Raw genomic sequence first — 16,717 nt, 5'->3', positions numbered from 1 at the left:
GTTTGAGATGAAAGATCTTGGAAAGACTAAGTTTTGTCTCGGCCTGCAGATCGAGCATATAAAAAGTGGGATTTTTATTCATCAAACAACATACACAGAAAAGATCTTGAAAAGATTTTATATGGATAAGTCACATCCCTTGAGTACCCCAATGATCGTAAGATCTTTGGATGTGGAGAAGGATCAATTCCGTCCTAAAGAAGGAAATGAAGATATACTTGGTCCTGAAGTACCATATCTGAGTGCCATTGGAGTACTAATGTATCTTGCTAATAATACAAGACCCGATATATCATTTGCTGTGAATTTACTAGCAAGGTATAGTTCCTCTCCAACCAGAAGACATTGGAGTGGAATCAAGCAAATCTTTCGATATCTTCATGGAACGGTTGATATGGGATTGTTTTATCCATATGGATCCAAGTCACAACTAGTTGGCTATGCAGATGCCAGATACTTGTCTGATCCACATAAAGGGAGATCTCAAACAGGATACTTGTTCATATATGGTGGAACAGCTATATCATGGAGGTCCACGAAACAGACGATTGCTGCAACATCCTCTAATCATGCCGAAATACTAGCAATTCATGAAGCAAGTCGCGAGTGTTTTTGGCTGAGGAGTTTGATCCAATATATCCTGTCATCATGTGGACTGATTGATCATAAGATAGCTCCAACTGTCCTGTTCGAAGATAATACATCATGCATTGCTCAACTTAAAGGCGGATACATCAAAGGTGATAGAACAAAGCATATTTATCCCAAATTCTTCTTCACTCATGAAAGGTGATAGAACAAAGCATATTTATATCCTCGGCAGCTATAAATACGTGGATAATGTTATCTTGGTACTACACACAACAAAATAAAGACGAGTGTAAGAAGAAAGGAGGAGTAGGTACTAATAATGGAGATGAAGATGAATGGGATTACTACCACCACTTGTGAGTCTCAAAACAAAGCGAGGCTTGCAATTCTGGAACTTGCACACATGATGAGTGTCCCAATGTCCCTCGTCGCCGTCATCAATCTCAAGGTCCCCCAAGCCATATGGCAAGGCGGTTCCAACGCTCCCATCTCCGCCTCTCAAATTCTCGCCCGCGGTGGTGCCGCCTATGACGCTGAGAACCTTCAGCGCATTCTCCGCTTGCTGGCCAGCTATAACATATTCCTGGAACACCTTAATAGCAGCGGTGAAAGGAAGTATTCACTCACTGATATTGGCAAAACTCTCATTGATGATGCTGAAGGTTTGTCCTATGCATATTACATGCTCCAGCACCATCAGGTTAGTTTTTCTCTAACTTCTCACCTATTTATTAACACATAATTTATTATTATTATTATTATTATTATTATTATTATTATTATTATTATTATTATACGAATTTTTATATTGACCACATTAAAATTTGAAGAGTAAATACCATTAGTTCTAAGGATTTTTACATCGAATATTTTTATTCTTAACAAATTTTTTTCTCTATCAGTTCTAAAAAATTATTCTCAATAGATAGATTGATTTTTCTTTCATTCTCAGTCAAATTTTTAATATGTGTATAGAACAAATAATTTTTTAATAAATTTTATTATAAGACAATTATTAAACTTTTTTTTAAATGATAAAAAAACTAATCTGTCAGACAAAAATAATTTTTTAAAATTTTTAGAGAATAAAAATTTATTAATTAAGAACTAAAGTATTTATCTGATCTAAAATTTTTTAAGGATTAATTTTAGTATTGATTCAAATTTAAATTTAAGAACTTATATAAATGGTATTTAATTGTATATTTTATTTGTATTTTTATTTTTAATATTTTTTATTTTTAAAATTTTATAAAAAAATAATTAAAATAATAAAATCTTATTTTTTATTTAATTTTCATCTCCTACATTTTCCTTCATAAATTCTGAAATAAAAAACATTACAAATAAAAATACAATATAAAAACACAAACGAAACACGCTCTAAGTCTCTCCATGTATAACAGACTATTTATAGTATTAGCTGATGTTATGTTAAATGGTGAATAATATAATATACACCCAAATAAAGAGGCCAGCTAGAACTACTTATTATTTTACTTTGTATTTACATAATAACTAGGATGCATTGATGCGAGCATGGCCATTGATGGAGGAGACAGTGAAGGATCCAACAGTGGAGCCATTCAAGAAAGCAAACGGAGAGGGTGCAATTTCATATTATACAAAGAGACCAGATGTATTGAAATTGGCTGTTAAATCCTTATGTGGAATGTCCATACCTTTAATGAAGGACATCTTGGATTCCTATGATGGCTTCCAAGGTGTGGACACATTGGTTGATGTTGGTGGCAACAATGGTATCTCTTTACGCTCGATCATGGAAAAATACCCAAATGTGCGTAAGGGCATCAACTTTGATCTTCCAGATATGGTGGCCAATGCACCACAGATTCCAGGTGCATATTTATATATGTGTGCTAATTAATTTAAGAGAAGTCAACAACTTTTAATATTTTTTTGTCATCACTATTTAGTGTAAAAATACTAAATTGTCATTTTATAAATTCATACGTGTAAATTTTAAAAAACGTAAATACAAATTATATTAATTTATGGGTATAAAATATATTAATTTATGTGTACAAAATTTTAATAAATATAATTATAAATTATATATTTCTTATGTGTAAAATATTTGTAAATATAGATACAAATTATTGTTGATTAAGTGTCAGTAAAAAATTATAATATTTACTAGTCATATAACATTGCTCTTAATTTAATTTCTATTATGTATAAAAGTCATTATTTTCTATGTTTGTTAGAATTTTTAAAAGTTTATCATTCGAATAAAATTAAAATTTCAGATTAGTCATCGAATCATTTTAATTACTGATTTAGTAATTTATTGGTATATCTGATTGAACCGTTGATTTAATAAAAAAAATTATTTCTTAATAGAATAACAAATAAAATATAAATAAATACAAATTTGTTGTAATGAGAACCCAAAATATTCTAAAGTTAAGTGAACAGCTTACAATCTTGCGAATAATAATATTTTTTAAACATTTTTGTGTTAAACATTATTGCTAGATGACAAGAACATATTTGCTATCAGAATCCAAAAGAATCTTCATAACCAAAACTCAAAATTAAAAAAATCAAGGAAAAGTTTAGGCCAACAACTTTTGTGTTTTTGACTAGTATTTAATTATTAAAATAGATGTAATCTCACACCATTAAAAATATTATTGATGGCCAATTGATAATTATAAAACACCAAAATTAATGACCCTAGTATTTCTCAAAAACCAATTTAAAATAAAAAATTCTAAAAAAAAGCATAACAGAAAATAAAATAATCATAACAAAATATTAGAATAAAAAATCGATTCAGAAACAAAATTCAACATAGAACCCAAATTTAAAACAAAAAATTAGAATCGACAACAAATAATTATAACGAAAAATCAGAATAAAAAATAATAACAGAACTAAAAACAAATAATCAAATCCAAAAAAATTAAAACAAATAATTATGTTTAAAAAACAAAAAGTAAAAATTCAACAGCTAAATGTAAATAAGAAAAATAAAACCAAATAATTTATCTGAGACATCTACATTCTAGAAGTAAAGTTTTAGAGAGCTGGGTAAAGGATGTGGAGGAATGCAACTATTTACTGTGCTGATTGCATCACGGAGGACGACAGCGACTACGAGTTCTGCGGAGGACGATGGGCGACGGTTTGGAAGTGCGACTACGAGCGATGGGCGAGTTTCGAAGAGGACGACGGGCGACGGCTTCGAAGTGCGACGATAGACGATGAGCAATGAATAACGGCCGCTGTGACCGTAAGGGAGGAAAAGGGTGAGCTAGGAATGGCAACGGTGGAAGGGCTGAGCGGCACTGAGAAGGAGAGTGGAGAGAAGCTGAGTCTGAGTGAGGGTTAAGGGAGAGACTGGACTCTGAACTGGAGTGGAGAGAGCTATAACAATGCTGGAGAAGTGGAGAGTGTACTAGATTATTAGGGTCAGGTTTAAATGAGGAATTGAGGTCAGGTTTTAACGATGACGTTTCATGAGAATCGATCGAATCCTGGTTCGATTTGTCTACCTAAAAATTGACTGATTCAGTAGTTTACAAGCGATTTTAAGATTGATAAATTTTTACAATAAATCAAACTGTACTAATGTTCAATTTGCAGTTGGAATGGTCTAATCAGTCAATTAGGTCCAATTTTTAGAACCATGCATAAGATAAATGGACTCATGTACCTTAAGTTGTGAATTACAAATTAAATATGAGAAATTTTAGGTGCCGACATTTTAGTATAAAAAAGAGAAAGTTGGTTAGTATTTAGTATTGATTTAAAAATAAGGTAAAAATAAAAAAAAATGTTGGTCATTTATAATTTTTCTTTAAATATATTTTTTAGTTAATTAATTTTACCTATACATGCATTATGCACGTTTAAAGTGGAACTTAAACTCTAAAGTGGTGGTAGAAAGTTTTAGTTTCACTTAATTATTACGTACCTGCCTACTAATTATATTGGTTTATGTCACTTTGCTTTACTTTTTGGGATATTAATTTACTCTTAAAATTTTCATACTATATTGTAGGTGTAACTCATGTGGGTGGCGACGCGTTTGAATCTGTTCCTAGTGGAGATGCCATCTTCATAAAGGTGTCCCTCTTAATTTAGAAAATAGAAAATGAAATTCCCCTTTTTATAATTAATACATATTACTTTTTGAAAGGTTAAAATAATTTACTTGACCAAAATACATATCCTTTAATAATTATTATAATTATATGAATAAATTGTTGATAATTATTTGGTTGATTTAAATAATAATTATAATAATATAGAATATATATTTATTGTTAATTTAAGAATTTTATATATTTTTAATATTGTATCATTAATTATGAAATATATAAAAATTTAAATATTTTTATAATGATGTTAAAATATTTTATATTATGTGATAAAATGTTAAAAATAAATAAAATTTATTATAATCATAAGAAATATTTATTATTATTATTACTATTATAATTTGAAAAAATAAAATAATCATTACTAATTTATATATATAATTATTATAATCATTGTTGTAAAATATTTTGATCAAATGGACTAAAAATAGATGATTTCATTCTCACAAAAAAATATATATTTTATAAATAGAGAAAAAAAAAGTATCATTAACACAAGAGAAGAGGAGTATAATTTTTTTTTAGATAATAAAGCATACGTAAAATCGAAACATTTTAATAATCAGCTTAAATAAAATTTGAAATTAGTTTTCATTTAAATATGGGGAAGAGATTATAAACTAACTTTTTTTTTCAACCAACAATAAGCCACCAACGTTATTCTTTTCTTTTAAATTTATCTTTTTCTCCTTTTTAATATTTGTTTATTCATTATTTTGTTGGCTGTTTATTGATTAGAAAAGGTTAGTTCTCTAGCAAAATCATTTTTATAAAATGATTGGTTTTAAGTGCTAAACAATTATATTTTTTTCAGAAAATTCAAACTATTACTGTCTAAATGATTGATAATTTAAATTATACTTTACCTAGTTCATAAATATATTTTTAGGTTAATTTATATTTAAATATACGAATATGTATAAAAAAAATAAATTTGTTATAAATTAGAGGAAGTAATCTCTTAAAGAACTTATAGCAAATGATGAATACAGAGGCCAATCATTAATAAACAATGCAAATAGTACTAAAGAATTAAGGCAGAAATTTTGTAACTAACTTCTATATCTATATAACAAAATTTGCAATTTCTCTAATAAGTTTAACATAAGAAATTTATTTGAATACATCAACTGATGAATCAGTAATGCACGTATGAGCATGCAGTGGGTCCTGTTAGCATGGACAGATGAGGAATGCAAGAAAGTTTTCCAGAATTGCTATAAGGCGCTTCCAGCGAACGGAAAAGTGATCGCTTGCGAGCCGGTGGCGCCGGAGATGACGGATGACAGCCAGAGAACAAGAGCATTGCTTGCTGGTGACATATTCATAATGACAATGTATAGAACCAAGGGGAAGCACAGGACTGAACAACAATTCAAAGAGCTTGCTACTTCTGCTGGATTTTCTCACTTTCGTGCTTTCTATATTGATCCTTACATGGCTGTGCTTGAATTTCACAAATGATCCATTCAAGTAACGTATGTGATGCATGTTGTTATTAAGTCCCTACTTATGATGAATCATCAAAAATAATGGGCACAAATAATTATTATTAGGAACAGTAACTATGAATACACTTCTTGAGATTGTTCCTAATAAATTTTAGAATAAAGTATTATTTTGTTCTCTAACTTTTGGGACGAATTCTAATTTAATCTCTAACGTTTTAAATATTCTATTTCAATTTCAAAAACTTTTAAATGTTCTATTTCAATCCCAAAAAAATTTTAAGTGGGTTCAATATTGTCTCACAATTAAATTTGATGCAAACAATTCGCATATTGAAAAGCTAATAGCATTCGATTTCAGTATATAAGTAAAATCAATCTACGAACCATCACATCACTGATATAAAAAAATTTTCTTTGATTTTAAAACGATGATTGATTGTTAGAATATGAAATTTTATAAAAAAAATTAAGGAGAAGTGTTACACAAAAATTTTAGTTATATTTTTTTAACACATTATAGAAGATATAATTTAATTAATGACTTTATTAATGTCTACGTTACTCATTTCATTAATTATTAATATCAAATTTAACAGTAAAATCACATTGAACCTATTTAAATTTTTTTAGAACAAAATAAAATATTAAAAATTAAATTAAAATTTAACCCAAACATTTATACAAAAATAATACTACTCTACCTTAAATTTTAAATCCTTCCCTTTAATCTCAAAATTTTTTTTGCTAGGGTCCTTTTTTTTTGGTGAACTGCTAGGGTCCTTTTTGTTGTTATATGAAAAATGCTTCAACTACGACACTTATTATAATATATTGTTTTATTTTTTAATTTTAACTTGTTATAAAGTATTCTAGGAATTTTTTTAAAATAATATTTTATTTATTAAAATAGATAATTTATAATATTTTTACTGATTTATATTGTTTTAGTTATTTTGTTTATAATATAAATGAAATAAGGTTATATAAATTTTATTCACACTATCAATAAAAAGATAAGACACATTTATTATTACACGTGTATCACGTATCATATTTGTAAATATATTGTGTAAACAAGATAAGCGGTTTGTTTGTTAGTGGCGAGGGAACTTGATTACTTGAAGTGGGAAGAAGAAAACAACATTATTGATTGGTATTAATTTTATAATCTTTGGTGGGTTGAAGGAGTGGAAGATGATGTGGACACAATAATTGAGAAAAATTCGGTTCAATAAAAATGATAATTGATAATGGTTAGATACTTTATATGTTTGATTAAATTGATAATTTATATTCCATTTAGACTATGAGTTTTTAAACTATATCCAGCTAAAGTTGGGACTTGAATCTGAGTGCAGCATGCTACTGTAATGATTATTTTTTTCACTTTGCTGCGTGGTCCTTTGGTTTGGGCTTTAACTATTTTTTCCAAAAAGAAATTACCAAAAAATTGAATATATAATGGGATTTAACCATTTAGTATTTAATGCAAGAAATTCTATTCCCGAAAATGGTAAGTCTCATTTTAATGTTAACCATTTATTGATTTCAATGATTTTGGTTTGGGAAAGAAATCATACTCAGATACTATTTATTATTTGAAAATATATTTAGCATGAGTTTAATTTTACATATATATTAATGTTAAATACATATAACGTTAGTTAATTTTTATTGAAAATGAAACATTAATTTAATCATCAAAATTATTCCCTAAAACAAATACATGAATAACTTAATATTAGAAAAGAAAATAAAAAATTAAATAAATATCATATACATTTTATTAAAATATTTTATAATTTTTGCTTCTATATCTAACAAACAAATTAAACCTATATATCTTTTTATTAAAAATTATATTAATATAAAAAGATTAATCGATGATGTGCATTAAAAAAAGTGATTGGTTTGGGCGTTTTCATATTCATTTTTAATAAAAATAAAAATAAAACATAAAAATATAATTGATTAAATATTTTAAAAATATTTTATTAAAAATATTTTTTTTAAATATAGAATAAAATTGAAAACGTATTTTTCTTGTATTCAGAATTTTTAATTATCACTTTTAAAAATATTTTTAATCCAAAACACAGGATTTTGGATTTTGAGTTTAACATTAGAATCTCTCTTAGTCTTGGACTTTTTTTTTTCTCCTCTTCCTTCTACTATCAGTTTCTAACTTTTTATGCATGATTTTTTTTTCTTCTACCATTAGTTATTTAATGTGCCAATTCCTCCGTTTTCTCCCACCAAATGTTATTGCGAGGTCTTCTATTTTCTAACAAGTTTATATAGACATTTTTTTAAAAAAATAAAGATAAAATTTTTAATAGAAAAAGTACAGGATACGAATATACTACCTGTCAATTTATTGTCAATAATAATTAATTATTATATTTTAAATATATGTATAAGAAAATACATCCAGGAGATACATCTATAAAGACACTTCTATTAAACACAACTATAAAAAAAAATATTTTTATTAAACACATATACAAAGACACTTTTTTTGGTTCCCACGGTATCCCCCAACCCGGCAGGTCAAGGACTAATCCGTCGCGGTACTAAGCTCCAACCCGGCAGGTCAAGGACTAATCCGTCGCGGTACTAAGCTCCATTTAAGGGTTTGCCGTTGGCTAATGGGTTACTGCATGCACAAGGCGAGATTCGAACCCCCAACACTTGCTTAAGTGGACTAGTGAGCTAACCACTAGACCAACCCAACTTGGTTTCTATAAAGACACTTTTATTAAACACAACTATAACTAAGAATTGGTAGAAATTGGTAGAATCTTTGTTAATAACGTAGTGAAATTGTTTTTAATATAATCAATTTTTTTAAAGATAAAATTTTATTAATTAATTTCAAAAAGAAATGACATAATTTCTTAATATAGATATTATTCAGCTAAATAAATCAAGTACAGTAAATAATGTTAGAAACAATGCAATGAGAGAAAAGAACCCATAAAAATATAGTCAATTTAGTTTTAAAATTTAGAATTGAACAAGTGTATTTGACTATTTATTGATTTCTTTGTTTGATACAGAACGGAACGTATTCATTGAATTAAATGTGTTATAATGAATAAAGGGATAACTATTAATATTTCTAATCTTATCTCTTAATACATCTATATGAATACAATTAATTATGTTAAGATAATAATTTATTTCATGTTTGATACGTATAAAAATAAATTACTATCTTAATAAAAATATTAAATAACTAAAATTGTATATTTAATTGAAATATAATTTTATATTTTAAAATATTAAAAATATATTTTAAAAATAAATTAATTAGATATATTTTTATTTTCAACGTTTAATAACGAATTATTTTTTTAAAATGCAATCGTATTTTTTAAGATATAAAAAAATTAAAATAAAAATTATATTTAAAAAATAAAAATAAAAAAAATATGTTTCGCGAATCAATGCAGGGCGTGAGCGGTCGATGTGATGTGTATAGAAAACCACAACAATTTTTCAATCTATAAAAAAGCATTAGCCTAAGTGTGTTTTTTTCCTTTAATAGTATATATATCACAAAATAATAAAATTCATTTGGATTTTGGGGAAAGAGAAAGTGAGAGAAAAAGAGGAAGAAAACGAAATCCTCAAATCAATAATAATGGAGTTGCCAAATGGTGGTGTTACGAAACCAGAGTCTCAAAGTAAAGAAAGGCTCGCAATTTTCGAATTGGCACACATGATTAGTGTTCCTATGTCACTGGTAGCCATAATCAAACTGAAAGTCCCTCAAACCATTTGGCAACAAGGTTCCAACACTCCTCTCTCCGCTTCGGAAATTATCACACGTGTGCATCCCCATGGTAGCGCTGATCCACACAATCTTCAACGCATGCTTCGCTTGCTCACAAGCTTTAACATCTTTTTTGAGCATCTCAACCCAAATGGTGAGAGGAAGTATACCCTAACTGACATTGGTAAAACCCTTGTTGATGATGATGAAGGTCTATCCTATGCCTATTACATGCTCCAGCATCATGAGGTTTGTTTTCTAAATTGTCTTTTTTGCCCCTTAATTAATTTATTTTTTATGTTAAAGCTTTTGATTACCGCCATTGAGGGCGTGTTTAGATGGGATTTTTCGAAAAGAAATTGAATTTTTTAAAATATTTTAGATTTTTAAATATAAAATATTAAGATATTTATAAGTTTATACGTCGGTAGTCACGGGCAAATTTATAATCTATGATATGGTGATACTGTATGTGTGTGTGATATGATGGTAGTCTGATTGTATATCCCCCACAAATCCTAAAGGATTGAATATCATCCACACATTGCATTCTGTCTTCCATTATATATTTAAAAAATAAAAGAAATTCTTTTTAATAATTAATTAATTTTAAAAAAATAGAATTTAAAATTATTAATTTATAATTTAAGATTTAAGTTTAAAATAAATAAAATAATTTTAAAAAATTATTTAATATTGATAAAAAATTGATTACCTAATATTAGTCTAAACAAAATATTTATTGACTTATATTTGACATGTTTTATTTTGTTTTAATTCTTAAAAATTGGTTTGATATTTTTAACGCACTAAAAAAAACTATTAGAGATTTAATACCTTTAAGAGAAAATATGAGAATTTAGTTAGTATTAACTTAAATATAAAATAAATGTAAAAAATATTGATCACTTAATAAAATAATAAAAAAATGAAAGTATTATTACATTTTCGTTTTGGTTGAAGTACAAGCATAACCTGACATTTTAATTTTCCTTGATTAAATTTATCAAATAAAAATAAACAATGTTATATTTAAATTTTTAGCAGCATTTTATGTGAAATTTTTTTAATATACTAACTATTACTTGATAGACACTAGTTAGTACCTGACAGAGAAGTCTAGTTATTTTATCAAGAAATACTAATGTATATCTGCCAGAAAAAAATAAATTCTTATTGTACCAAAATTTAAAGAGTTAATAAAAAATTAAAAATATTATTTGTATATCAAAATCAATCACTAAAATTAGTCACTAATATATTTGTGTATAAATATATATGTGGTTTAATTTATTTTCAATGTGTTTTCGTATTCCAACATGTATTTTATACTGATAACTGATTTTAATAGCTGATTTTAGTGTGCACATAGCATAGTTGATTTAAAAAACATGAGAAGTAATTTTTGGTTGGTTAATATTAGTTTTTTCTTCATTTTAAAATTTTTTATTATTTAAAAGATTTAGAGTATAATTTAAAATTTAAAATAAATAAAATAATTTTAAAAAGAATAACTAAAAAAATGGGATTCTCTAACATTAATCTAACAAAAAGTATCATTATTTTTTCGGAATTTTTCCCCTTCACATATATAATTTTACATCGACATAATATCGCTTAATGTTGTTATAACCACATTTAATAAAAAAAAAATGTACCATTTTGGGAATATGCAATTATGCATGGCATTATAGGATGCTTTGATAAATACTTGGCCATTCGTGGCGGAGGCAGTGGAGGATCCAACAACGGTGCCGTTCAAGAAGGCTAACGGCGACGGAGCGATGAGCTACTACTCAAAAAGGCCGAATATGATAAACTTGTTTGGCAAGGCTATGCGTAGTGTGTCCGTACCATTCATGAGGGAAATGCTAGAGAACTATGATGGATTCAATGGTGTTGAATCATTGGTTGATGTTGGTGGCAACTATGGTGACTGTTTAGAAATGATTATGCAAAGGTACCCTAATATCCGTAAGGGCATCAACTTCGATTTGCCCCATGTCGTTGCTCATGCACCACCTCTTCCAGGTTCTCTTGTTTCCTATTTCATTTTTAGTTATGGACATGGCTTAATCTATATTCAAATAGGATTGGGGTGTTTGTGTTCTAGTAATGGCATTTGGATAATTAGTTTTTTAAAAAAAAATGGTAATTTGATAATAAATTTGTAAAAATTTGACACATTAATAAAAAAACATTGTTGTGACTAGTTAATTAACATGTGTGTCCCGTTGTGCATTTTAGGAATAATCCATGTAGGTGGTGACGCCCATGAATTTGTTCCCAATGGAGATGCTATATTCTTAAAGGTCTTTCTCACTCTCTCAATTTCAGTCTTATTACAAACAAATATTCCTAGATTCAATTTTAACTTGAAATAGTTACAATTCGATGTTAACATGGAAAATTTCAATACATATACATCAAATGTTTCAGTGGCTAGTTACAACATCGACGGACGAGGATACCAAGAAGGTGTTTGAGAATTGTTACAAGGCACTTCCAAATGGAGGGAAATTGATTGTTGTTGAGCCCGTGCTGCCAGAGTCAACGGATGAAAGTCAAAGAACAAGGACATTACTTGGTGCTGACGTGTACAACATGACAATGTACAATCCTAAGGGGAAGCAGAGAACCGAACAACAATTCAAAGATCTTGCCAATTTTGCTGGGTTCTCTTCTTGCCGTGCCTTCTATGTTGATCCTTTCATGTCTGTTCTTGAGTTTCAGAAATGATCAAAAGGCTCACATCATGTTTTAGTATTATATGTGTAGTAGTGTCATGTTAATCATGTCCTTGGCGAATCGTGAATTAATAAATAATGGGCATGAATAATTGAATTAAGAACATTCTACTGGGTACTAATAATGGTTTTTATGAACAAGTTAAGTGTTTTAAGCATATTAGTGAAGAGATTAGTATTTTTAAAAAAATTCTAGTTTTTGAACATTATATACTTTGAAAGTTTAAAAATTTTAATTTTTCAATATAAGTTTTTTTACATTTAACACTACTATAAGGTGTCTTTAGCTAAATCTATTAAACTAATAGTGTTGTCTAAAGTGTTAAAAATTAATTGTCTAATATATACATATACTGATAGATTACACATTAACAACTTTAAGTTTTCTAAAGTCATATATCAGGATTTTTTATTTAAATAAATAAAATAAAAGTAATAATTACTTAAATAAATAATTTTAAAAATATTTATCGTTTTGTATTCTCTACTCATATTTCGTTTACAGTGTAAACAAGATATGACACGTCAGTTAAACCACGTTTATCTCGTTTACACTGTAAACAAGATACATTAAATTTCATCTCGTGTACAGTGTAAACGAGATATATGGAAGACAATTCCAATAGCTATAAAAGGATGTGTAATCCTTGGTATTCTTCACAAATTTTTTCTATCCTTTTTGTGTCTCATATTTTTCACAAATAATGGCCAGTGATAGTCCATACATATATGCCAATTGTCGAATGAGAAATGGCGACAACGGGGTGACATTTGAGTGTGAGGATCCGATATTGTTTCGCACTCAGCGTGTGGAGACGTTGTCCGATTTGAAGAGTTTGATATTGAGCAAGCTCGGTGGTACACAAGCGAGGAAAATCGGAAGGGTGGCATATAGGTTGCTGGCACCCATGGGTAACGGAGTCTTCCGGTTTCGACTATTCCGACTTCTTGGGGACGAGCATGTGCGACTGATGGTCGACATCCATGGGAGGATCATGGTGGAGCAGGTAATGGAGCTTTCAGCAGAGGTGGGACACAGTGGTGATGGGAGTTCCGTACACTCGACCTATGTACAGGACGACCGACACCTCGCACCACCGCCCATTCATGTCACCATTCCAGTGGATGAGGCAGTGGAGGGCGAGGAGGAGTCAGACGAGGATTACGTAGCGGACAGTATGGACAGCGACTTGTCCGATAGTGGGGATGAGGATGAGTATGTTCCGGAGACACCTGTTCAGACTGTGGCGCGCCATGTCCTCCCTCCACCTCTCCCAATTCCGACGCTTTCGGCACTTCCATCTCACTATCACAGTCTGGATATGGACGCCATGCACGAGAGGACTCCGTTTCTTGACACGGAGGAAGAGGATTACAACCTAGACGACGGTGTAGAGTTTCGGGTCGGTCACAAGTTTAGAAGTCGAGAGGCAGTGCTTCAGGGTGTGAAGAACTACAGTATTCGAAGGAGCGCCGAATACCGGATGATCGAGTCGCACCGGTTAAAGTACCATGTGCAGTGTCGTCAAGCTAAAAATGGGTGTCAATGCGATATATTAAGTAGGTCTATGACATGGTCTAAGCAATACTGTTTTGTTGTGTTCAGGGAGGTTTGGAGGGTGGGTGGAGTGCATAGTTGTCTAGCAGTCTGATCTGCAGGGTCATATCTCGTTTACAATGTAAACGAGATACATAAAATTTCATCTCGTTTATAGTGTAAACGAGATATGAGTAGGGAATGCAAAACGGTAAATATTTTTAAAATTATTTATTTCGGTAATTATTACTTTTATTTTATTTATTTAAATAAAAAATCCCATATATCAAGACTAAATTCGACAATTTCAGTATGTTTTAAAAGGAACCACTCAAATAAAGGCGTCTAAAATATCTTTTTTTAAGATGTTTTTTAGTAATTAAAATTTAATACATATAATCGATTAAATCGTGTTATTTTTGGCAAAATTAGGCCAAACAAATTAATTTAACCGAAAAAATAGTAAATCAAATATTGTAATTATAAAAAATAATATTAATTTAGATCAATTCAAGATTTGATTTACTATATTTTTAATTAAATTAATTTGTCTGACCTAATTTTAACAAAAATAATACGGTTTAATTAATTATATGTATTAAATTTTAATTACTAGAAAACATCTTTAAAAAACAACGATTTAGACGTCTTTATTTATCTGAGTAGCTCCCTTTTAAAAAACAGGAGAATTGGACTAAACTAATGTCTCTCAATCATGGAACTCATGATCTTTCCTTTGGTCCGCAGGCATAAATATATAACTCAACTTTTTCTTTATTTTATCCTTCATGTAGCGGTAGAGTTGAGCAAAAATGCTTGTGATCTTCTCTCATATAAATAGTTGTTGGAAGAAGATGCATCGGCTGAGAAGATCATAATGCCTCCGACCTCAAATCCATTTTCTTGCAACAAACTCAGAGTTCCAAAAAATGCATCCCCCTGAATACCCCTTCCATTGACTTCATAGCTAGGAAGCAACTTATTCCTATCAAATTGCGTTACTCGAATATTAAAATCTTCTAAGTACCTTTGAGGAGTCAAAACTTTGTCGGTATAGAATTGATGGTTAACATAATCAATAACATTATTGTAACCTTTGAAGAGTTCCATATAGGCTTCAACAGTTAGGTGATAGGGAGCAATAGTGGCCACAGAAATAACACTATGTTTCTTCAGAAGAGTTATGAGCTCACCAACACAATAAGCAAAACTAGTATAGTTTTTATTTCTTGGGAAAACTTCATAGTCAATGTCTATGCCATCAAGGTGGTAAGTGAGTGCTAAAGACCTTAGAGATGAGAATGCATTTGAAATCCATAGGTGAGTGTCTTTTGGGTCATACCAACGTATGACTTTGTCGTGCAGACTCCAACCAGAGAGGCTAGCCAAGACTTTGACATTGGTATGGCGTGCCTTAATGGCTGCAACAGATTCGGGTGTCAACGATTCCGTCCAATATGCCGAAAACTTTCCGTTTTGGGCATTGCCGGAAGCGTCTGCATCAATGGCGAACCCAAGAATGAAATGGAAATCAATCCCTTCTTCTATTGGAACTGAATTGAATGTTACTTGTGCCCCTGTTGCTCCTATGTATTCCATCATTATCTTTCCACCTGAAATGTTAATCAAGTAAATAATGATATTGAAAGGTTTAAAAGAAAAAAAAAAAGACTGAATTTAATAAATAAGATACGTTGCCTACCATCACAAGATTGTAGGTTAGGCGCAGCGGATACGATCACTACCATTATAAAGAGGAGCAAACGATGATAATGTTCATCATTCATATTGAATATTAAGGCTTGATTTTGGAGCATTATTCTACGTATGAATTGGTGTGTGTGTAATTGTGCATATAGCTGTAAACCATAACCTATGGCTATATATATGATTCCTCGGCTAGGTTGGCCGTCCTAAAATATATATATTTGATGAATATTTCAAGAACTCTGTATCCTTGTTGTCCATTTGGAACAACTTCTGATCTATTTGCCTATCCCAAATTTTGTCTTTTTGGTGGTGGTATTATGCAGGTGTGCGGCAAAAAATTTGAAAAAAAATATATATTATAATAAAATGATATCTATGTGTTGATCGAAAATATTTTGATTCGAGAAATACGAAATTCGAAATATAATGGATTTCTATTTCGAAGAATGAAGGATTATATCGAGAAAGATTTGTCGAGAAATGAGAAACAGGAGCTAGTCGATGCACTCAGGAAGGTTATTCGAAGATGATTTTTGCGGTGGGATGCTTCCATAAAGTTACCATAAAATACTTTTTTTAAAGATGTTTAGGTGTCAAACTATAATTGGATGCATTTAATAAACCAGTTTAATAGTTAAAAGATTAAAAAAAAAATTGGTCTTTATAATAATATCAATAAACTTAATTGTCCATATCATAACCATTAGATCTGGTTCAATTTGACCCATTTACATAATTAGACCGGATCAGATTGTGCATTGAATGAACAATCT

At 29.5% G+C, this 16,717-nt stretch overlaps 3 protein-coding genes and 1 pseudogene across 3 annotated transcripts; 3 read left to right on the top strand and 1 right to left on the bottom strand.

Moving 5' to 3' along the window:
* The first annotated feature begins 841 nt into the window (after window positions 1–841).
* On the top strand, window positions 842–6,352 carry LOC107623407 (nicotinate N-methyltransferase 1). Its single transcript, XM_016325645.3, has 4 exons — window positions 842–1,291; window positions 2,114–2,450; window positions 4,622–4,686; window positions 5,886–6,352. The coding sequence occupies exons 1-4, from the start codon at window positions 911–913 to the stop codon at window positions 6,183–6,185; spliced, it is 1,083 nt and encodes a 360-aa protein (XP_016181131.2). The 5' UTR covers window positions 842–910; the 3' UTR covers window positions 6,186–6,352.
* Window positions 6,353–9,687: 3,335 nt separating this feature from the next.
* Window positions 9,688–12,838, top strand: LOC107623509 (nicotinate N-methyltransferase 1). Its single transcript, XM_016325814.3, has 4 exons — window positions 9,688–10,199; window positions 11,645–11,981; window positions 12,198–12,262; window positions 12,390–12,838. Exons 1-4 carry the CDS (start codon window positions 9,819–9,821, stop codon window positions 12,687–12,689), a joined length of 1,083 nt encoding a protein of 360 aa, XP_016181300.1. The 5' UTR covers window positions 9,688–9,818; the 3' UTR covers window positions 12,690–12,838.
* Window positions 12,839–13,401: 563 nt separating this feature from the next.
* LOC107620982 (uncharacterized) lies at window positions 13,402–14,349 on the top strand. The gene has a single exon (XM_016323048.1). It carries the CDS (start codon window positions 13,402–13,404, stop codon window positions 14,347–14,349), a length of 948 nt encoding a protein of 315 aa, XP_016178534.1.
* A 671-nt stretch (window positions 14,350–15,020) lies between these two features.
* LOC107620983 (chitinase 1 pseudogene) lies at window positions 15,021–15,836 on the bottom strand (annotated as a pseudogene).
* Between the last annotated feature and the right edge of the window lie 881 nt (window positions 15,837–16,717).

Source organism: Arachis ipaensis, chromosome B10 (assembly GCF_059453495.1).
Source record: "Arachis ipaensis isolate K30076 ecotype BB chromosome B10, ASM5945349v1, whole genome shotgun sequence".
Classification (NCBI taxonomy): domain Eukaryota; kingdom Viridiplantae; phylum Streptophyta; class Magnoliopsida; order Fabales; family Fabaceae; genus Arachis; species Arachis ipaensis.
The sequence above is the reverse complement of the archived record's forward strand: the minus strand, read 5'-3'. Positions and strand labels throughout refer to the sequence as shown.